Source organism: Theobroma umbraticum, unplaced genomic scaffold (genome assembly GCF_002168275.2).
Source record: "Theobroma umbraticum cultivar Fairchild unplaced genomic scaffold, ASM216827v3 scaffold_4.1, whole genome shotgun sequence".
In the NCBI taxonomy this organism is placed as follows: Eukaryota; Viridiplantae; Streptophyta; class Magnoliopsida; order Malvales; family Malvaceae; genus Theobroma; species Theobroma umbraticum.
Genome location: NW_018397258.1, coordinates 4,236,829 through 4,244,207, shown reverse-complemented (window position 1 = coordinate 4,244,207; position 7,379 = coordinate 4,236,829). Strand labels below are relative to the sequence as shown.

Genomic DNA, 7,379 nt, shown 5'->3' with positions numbered 1-7,379 from the left:
AAAAGTAGGGTTTGAAACCACCTTCTCCAAATAAAAAAAATGTTATTAATTAAAATTTCACCTATCATTTTTATGTCATATAGCGCTAATGTGACACTAATATGAATGATGAAAATATTACATAATTATGTCATCATACCGCATTATCATCTATTATGACATATTAATATGCCACGTTAACATCTCGTAATACAAAATGACAAGTGCTAATTTGATTAATAATAATTAATTATAAGGGTTTGGAGCTTAATTGAATGTAATAGAGTAATAAAGATTTATTTGAATTTTCTTAAATAATTCATAAAAAATTTAAATGTTAGTTATATATATATATTTATATAAAGCAAAATAGGTTATCAAGTGTGTTTCTAAATTAACTGATTCAATATGCAATATATTGGATAAGGTACTTGTTTAACAACGTTTGTACATGAGGCGGCGATAGTGCTGACGTGGAGATCTAGTAAAGACAAAATATTTGAAAAAACAGAGACTATATATATATGTTTTGTCTAAATTTAACAGAGCACCCTCGTCAAACGCTTGTCTCAAACCACGAATTCTACCTTATATCCACTGCAAAATCCGACAAGCCATTCAATTTTAACGTCCATTACCATGCAAGAACCCTAATTTTAGACGTTCCATTTTGCTATAAAACCCGCCATGCATAATCATTGCCATCAAGCAACAAGGCAAAGGCCGAAGGGAAGTGCGCTTTCCAATAAAGTCTTTCTCCCGTCCGAGTCCCTCAAGTTGGCTGGGAATCGGATCGTGTACTATATTGGCCAAAGCCAGTCGGAGGGAGATCCTTCAAAAAAAAAAAATCTAAAAATAGTGACTGAAAAAGGAAAAAATTAGCAAAGATGGTGGGTAAAGTAGTTGTTTCGGGGATTTCTATCATTCTTGTGGTGGGAGTCGTCATTGGCGTTGTTGCTGTGGTCCATCGCAATAGCGACGATAAGGCCGACTTGTCTCCTCAGATGAAGGCCGTGTCTAACTTCTGTTCATCTACTGATTATCAAGAAGCTTGCAAGAAGACCCTCAGCTCTGTGAACAGCACTGATCCCAAAGAGTACGTTGCCCAGGCTATCTTAGCCTCTCAGGAAGCAGTGAAGAAATTCCTCAACTATTCTGACTCCCTGATCGTTCAGGCCAAGAACGATAGCCGAACAAAGATGGCCTTGGATGATTGTAAGGAGATGATGGACTACGCCATTCAGTCCCTTCAGGCATCGTTCTCCGAGGTGGGTGATGGTGAATTGCGCAGCATCAATGACCGCATAGCCGATCTCAGGACCTGGTTGAGCGCTGTTATCTCATACCAGCAGTCATGCTTGGATGGTTTCGAACCGGAGACCACCATGCATCAAACCATGACAACCGGTATTGCTGATGCTAGTGAACTCACAGCCAATGCCTTGGCAATTGTGACAAAGTTGTCCGACATTCTTTCCAAATTCGGTCTCCAGTTGGCCATTCCTACCGCACGTAGGCTTCTTTCTGTTGAGAAGGATGGCTATCCCTCATGGTTCTCGGCTGCAGACCGCAAGCTTTTGGCTAGGATTGATAACCGCAACTTGAGACCAAATGCTGTTGTGGCTAAGGATGGCAGTGGCCAGTTCAGGACCATTGCTGCTGCCCTTGCTGCTGCTCCTAAGAATTCCAAGGTCCGACATGTGATTTATGTCAAGGCTGGAATCTACGACGAGTACATCACCGTGGACAAAAAAACCACCAACATCCTCATGTACGGTGACGGCCCAAGAAGGACCATTGTCACTGGCCACAAGAACTTCGTTGATGGCACATCCACCTGGCAGACTGCCACTTTCTGTAAGTTTCTAAGACTTAGGACCATTAATTCCTCATAATTCTTCCCAATTAATTTTCTTATTTATATAATTCCATATTTGTAATGGTACAGCCGCTATCGGAGATGGTTTCATTGCCAAATCCATGGGATTCCAAAACACTGCTGGTCCTCAAAAGCACCAGGCCGTGGCTCTTCGCATCCAATCCGATAAGTCAGCCTTCTTCAACTGCAGAATGGATGGCTACCAAGACACCTTGTACAATCAAGCCAACCGTCAGTTCTTCCGCAACTGTGTCATCTCTGGCACCATTGACTTCATCTTCGGTGACTCCCCTACCATTATCCAGAACTCACTGATCATCGTCAGGAGGCCAATGGATAATCAACAGACCACAGTGACTGCACAGGGCAAGACCAATGCGAATGAGAACACTGGTACCGTGATCCAGAACTGCAGGATTGTCCCCGAGCAGAAGCTCTTCGCTGACAGGTTCAAGATCCCAACATACTTGGGCAGGCCATGGAAGCAATACTCTACAACTGTTATCATGGAGTCCACCTTGGGAGACTTCATTCAGCCTGCTGGATGGTTGCCCTGGGCTGGAAGCAATTTTCTCAACACTCTCTACTATGCTGAGTACAACAACCGTGGCCCTGGTGCTAACACCGCTAAGAGGGTTAACTGGAAGGGTTACCACAGGATTGACAGGAGGACCGCCATGAGATTCACTGTTCAATCCTTCCTTTTGGGCCGTGAGAATTGGTTGCCCGCCACTGGCATTCCTTTCACAGCTGGCTTGAGATATTGAACACATGTTAATGAAGAAAATGTGGAATGAGAGTCCAAAAAACATAAAAAAAAGAAGAGAAAATAAAAGAAAAGAGATCAACTGCACCAAAACCTACATAGAGAACTTTATACTGGTCGCTAGCAAATGAGGGCGCATCTCATCTTGTTTTGATTTTCCTTTTGTAAGTTTATGTTTAGGGATCTCTTTCAGGGCTCTTACGTCCGTCTTTGTCTTTGTTGTGGTATTGTAATTCTTTTATTGATCCAAAAATAAAAAAAATAAATAAAACACACAAGAAGCTCATAATTCAAATAATATATTTCCATGTTATAAACATGTAAATTAATACTCTCTATCTTTTCTTCTAATCATATTATCTACATCCTAGATATGGACAATAAGAATTACTATATATGCAGTGCTATCGGTAATCTCCGAACCACAAGCTTCCCTTCAAGGTTTTAGCTGAAATTTTAACGTCCAAAATTGGCAAGTGAAAAGTCTGAAAAAAAAGGGTTTTTGCTGTCGTTTTACTTCCACCATTGATGGTCAAGTTGTATCTTTGCTTGTTATTCCAAGTTTTGAAAACATAGCTAGGAAATTTTCTTCATGATAGTCTAATTACTTCCAATTGAAGGAAAATACTTTATGCTATTATTCAATTTTTTTTTATAAAAAAATTAGGTAGGCTTGTGTAAATAATTACAGTGTCATTGGGCTCTGAATTTCTGATTCCGACATGGCTTTAGCTTTCGTTAGCTTGGGTCTCTAACTCTTACCCAGTACTATAGCAGGACTGGGCCGCCTCCTCCTCGCCTTCATTTTTCCAAAACTCAAATGGGCCTTTATATTTTGGGGGTTTCCTAAACGCGCCTCTTTGCTCCGTGCGTAGCAATTCCAAGTTGCAGCTCCGGAAACGAGGTCGAATGAGCCGTAGCAGTTCTTCCACCGAGAAGTGGAGAAAGAAAGAGCTCAGCAATTGATAAAGAAGAAAAAAAATGAGAAGACTGAATCGAACGCTTATTTGGTGGATCAATTCGTCAAGACAACTTCAAGTAGCAAAATCAAATGCCAATCCTTATAATCAAAGATCGTTTCTTCTACCCGAAATTGTCAACAGTTCTCTCTCTTTTTCTCGCTATTATTCCACCGGTAAGCCTTTTTATTTCTTAGTTTCTGTTTCAGAAAATAAAAAAAGAGTTGTTTTCGAGTGATTGAAACAATATTTTGGGTTTGGGCAGAGGTGCAACCTCAGCTTTCAACTGACCTTCTTAAAATCATGGAGCAAAGATTATCTGCTATTGAGCATAGGAGTGCTTATCTCGAGAATCTCATGACCCAGGTAGTATATTTTTTTATTCTTTTTTTAATGGTTTTTAATTACTTCTATTTTGAATTTGTTTTCATAATTAAGCTTGTTGGTGTTGATTGAAGACAGCCAGAAGCCTCACCGGTAGAATATTCGAAGGCTAACAAAGAGCTTCGAAAACTTAAGGACTCAATGGAACTTATCAATGAGCTGAGAACCAAACAGAAGGTATGCTTTTGTCTTCATTTTCTGTCTTTGACTATTGTTATGTCTTCCAATTTGTCTAAATCGATGAATGAACTTTTTGTCTACCTTGTGATGGTATCATTTATCTTGTTTACTTCTGTAGCTTTGCTAATCTAAGCCTTTCAGTTAAGTTGGTGTGTTGATAATATAATTATATACTCGGGGGTTCTTTGTGCGTTATCCTAATGCTTTCTCTAGTTGCTGTTATTATGCTATTTTGTCCAATGAAGACGCTGTTTTAGGCTTTCCTTTTTCTTTTTACTAGGAGATTGAAGTTCGTGGCCAGTGATGGCTGAATGCCCTTCTTTTTTGCTTTTACATAGGAGATAGATGGTTTGAGGTCATTGATGACTGAATGCCCGATGATAAAGACATGCTTGATATGGCAACTGAGGATTTGGGTCAGGCTTTGGAAGAAGAGAAAAGGCTGCAAACTTGCTGCTCAGGTTGTTACTTCCTAGGGATGATGCTGATGAGAGGGACTGCATTTTGGAGGTGAGAGCAGGTAACATACTGTATGTGATTGGCACTTGAATGTGGCTTGTTGTCATTGTTTTTGTTGATTACTTCCTCCCCCACCCCTCCCCTCTCCCTTTCTCCCACTTTTTAGTATTGTATTTGACAAAAACGTTTGATCAGGAACTGGTGGGGAGGAGGCTTCCTTGTTTGCAATGGATGTGCTTAAAATGTAAGTCAGTACAGCAAGGTCTGTCTGTGAATCGCAAATTTCGTTTAGAAGCTGATTATCTGAGAATTGTTTTTTCGCTTGGGGTACAACAGGTATGAGAGGTACTCACATAAGAAGGGTTGGAAGTTTGAAGTGGTAGATATAACAGAGTCTGATCTGAAAGGATATAAGGTATGTCTTCCATCTTTTATTGAGTGTTTTATGTATCTTATATCTGATTTTAGATGGTTTCTGGTTGCTTGTTCAACTTGTACATTTGCAGTCTATAGATAGTGTCTTGGTCATTTTTAAAGTTTTTGGGATTAACATGTGGAGTTTATCTTGTGTCTGCATCACAGAACTTTGACTTCTTCTTCTCCTAACCAGGAAGCTAGTGCAGCAATCTCAGGAGCTGGTGTTTATGGGAAACTTAAATTTGAGAGTGGAATTCACAGAGTTCAGGTTTCATTTCTGACTTTTTAACATGTAATATATTGCTTAAAGCATAAGTTACATGGAGTTTTCTTTTGGCAGCGTGTTCCTGTGACAGAGAAGTCTGGACGTATCCACACTAGTGCTGTATCAGTTGCTATTCTCCCTCAGGCTGATGAGGTGCTTAAGGATACAAATTTGTGTTTCATCTGTGGTTCTTTTTTCTGTTTGAAAGATTTTGAGATTTATTTAGTTGAGAGTTTTGTCGAGTGCTCAGACTGCTTATAGTAGTTTCCTTTCTCCTTAATGTTTGACACTCTTACAGTTATTTTCTCGGATACAAGTTTTAATTTACTATATCCTTTTTGCCTGCTTTGATTGATGTTCATGTTGGGTATCTGCAGGTAGATGTCCAGTTAAGGAATGAAGATTTGAGAATTGATACCTACAGGTCTGGTGGTTCTGGTGGACAACATGCAAACACCACCAACAGTGCTGTTAGAGTCACTCATTTGCTCACTGGTATAACAGTATCTATACAGGATGAACGAACGCAGCATATGGTAAAGAGCACTCGAATGTTGTGGTTTTGCATTCTTTTGTCCTAAGATCTTTTGAACAAAACTTCATATTTTAACCCATATTTTCTGATAGTTATTGCCAAGGCTGACTTGTTAATTTTGCAGCCTTTCCTTTTTTTTTTACCTTGGAGTGATCCTATATGTTTCAAAACGATCCAATCATGGACAAGAAGTTTTTCATTTGAAAAGTTAATGATGCATGCTTGCTTTTAAATTTATATTGCTAAGCCCTACATGCTAGTATCAGCTTTTTGTCAATTTTACTGCTCCACTATCTTTAGAAACTAACATGCTTATTAGTCCTTAGCATAACACTTTTAACAGTTAGAACCTGCACCTGGAGGTCTTAGGTTTGAATCTTGGGATGCAAGATAATTATATCCATTTGTGTACTTCAAAGCTCAATAGGCGTCTGTATGTATCAACATAGAAAATAAGCTTTGTGTGAATGGCTAGGTATCTTCTCTGCGGACATGATTGCATCCATGTCTAGTCTTTGTAACTAGCTGAATACTCTGATATATACGCCATATTTTCAGTCGCTTAAGTAAAGTATGTGAGCTATGGGTTTTTAACCTGAAAGCGTTGAAATATGAATTTGGATGGTTTTCTAGCAGTATTATGCCCCTTATCATCCATGCTTATACTCTCCTGGTGCTTCCCTTAACTTTCCCTTGTTCTCCCCTTTTGCTTGATAATAGAACAAAGCCAAAGCACTTAAGGTGCTTTGTGCAAAGCTGTATGAAATGGAGAGGTCTAGGATTCAGATGAGTCGATCAAAACTTAGATCTGAACAGGTATGGGCTTACTATGAGATGAAGATTTAGTTATTTTGTTACTGTTTATCTACTCTGTTCCAGATGATTGGATACTGATCACTTTGAAGTATGAACAGATTGGTAGTGGGGACAGATCTGAGCGCATTCGAACCTATAACTTTCCTCAAGGGCGTGTCACTGATCATCGTGTTGGCATCACGTATCATGAGATAGATGATGTGATGCAGGGAGAGAATCTGGATATCTTTGTTGATGCTCTTCTTTTGCAACAGGAAATGGATGCAATTGCATCGTTCAGGTCTGCTCAATGACCTTGTTTTGGTGGTCGTGGTGTATGGCAAGTTGCAGATTTTTTTTTTCCATTAAACATCATTTTCTGGCATGAAAGTGGTTGGATTTCACGTTATACTTCTTGGCTTATTATTTTTTCTTCTCTTGCAATTTGGACCTGTAGAATATTCTACTCCTTATTGGGAATGCATGTGTTAACACAGAGAGGCCGTTATACTTCCATGACATGTGTCATCGCCTGTTGTGTCTCTTACTCGGTATCCTGGAAGCGACTACTAATTTATGATGTTGCATACACAATTTTTTATGCACTTAGTTAGAGTTTAGATTTGTTTTGTAGCTGATAACTCTGTCACAATGTCCCACGACCTGATATTGCTTCTAATATCATTTTTCATACATAAGCTGTGAGATTACTTTCAGAGTTAGCTTTGCAGCCCTCGGGCCCTGGACTCATAGGAGCTACA

General features: G+C 39.4%; 2 protein-coding genes across 2 annotated transcripts; both read left to right on the top strand.

Annotated features, from left to right (window-relative positions):
- The first annotated feature begins 698 nt into the window (after positions 1–698).
- Positions 699–2,924, top strand: VGDH1 (Plant invertase/pectin methylesterase inhibitor superfamily). The gene is made up of 2 exons (XM_021423955.2): positions 699–1,836; positions 1,928–2,924. Exons 1-2 carry the CDS (start codon positions 867–869, stop codon positions 2,623–2,625), a joined length of 1,668 nt encoding a protein of 555 aa, XP_021279630.1. The 5' UTR covers positions 699–866; the 3' UTR covers positions 2,626–2,924.
- A 577-nt stretch (positions 2,925–3,501) lies between these two features.
- LOC110413199 (Peptide chain release factor 1) lies at positions 3,502–7,134 on the top strand. The gene is given in 13 exon segments (XM_021423957.2): positions 3,502–3,759; positions 3,849–3,949; positions 4,046–4,144; positions 4,486–4,516; positions 4,519–4,590; positions 4,593–4,667; positions 4,802–4,850; positions 4,943–5,021; positions 5,217–5,291; positions 5,364–5,441; positions 5,666–5,824; positions 6,544–6,639; positions 6,738–7,134. Coding segments are annotated over 13 exon segments (1,263 nt in total). The 5' UTR covers positions 3,502–3,605; the 3' UTR covers positions 6,933–7,134.
- Positions 7,135–7,379: the final 245 nt, after the last annotated feature.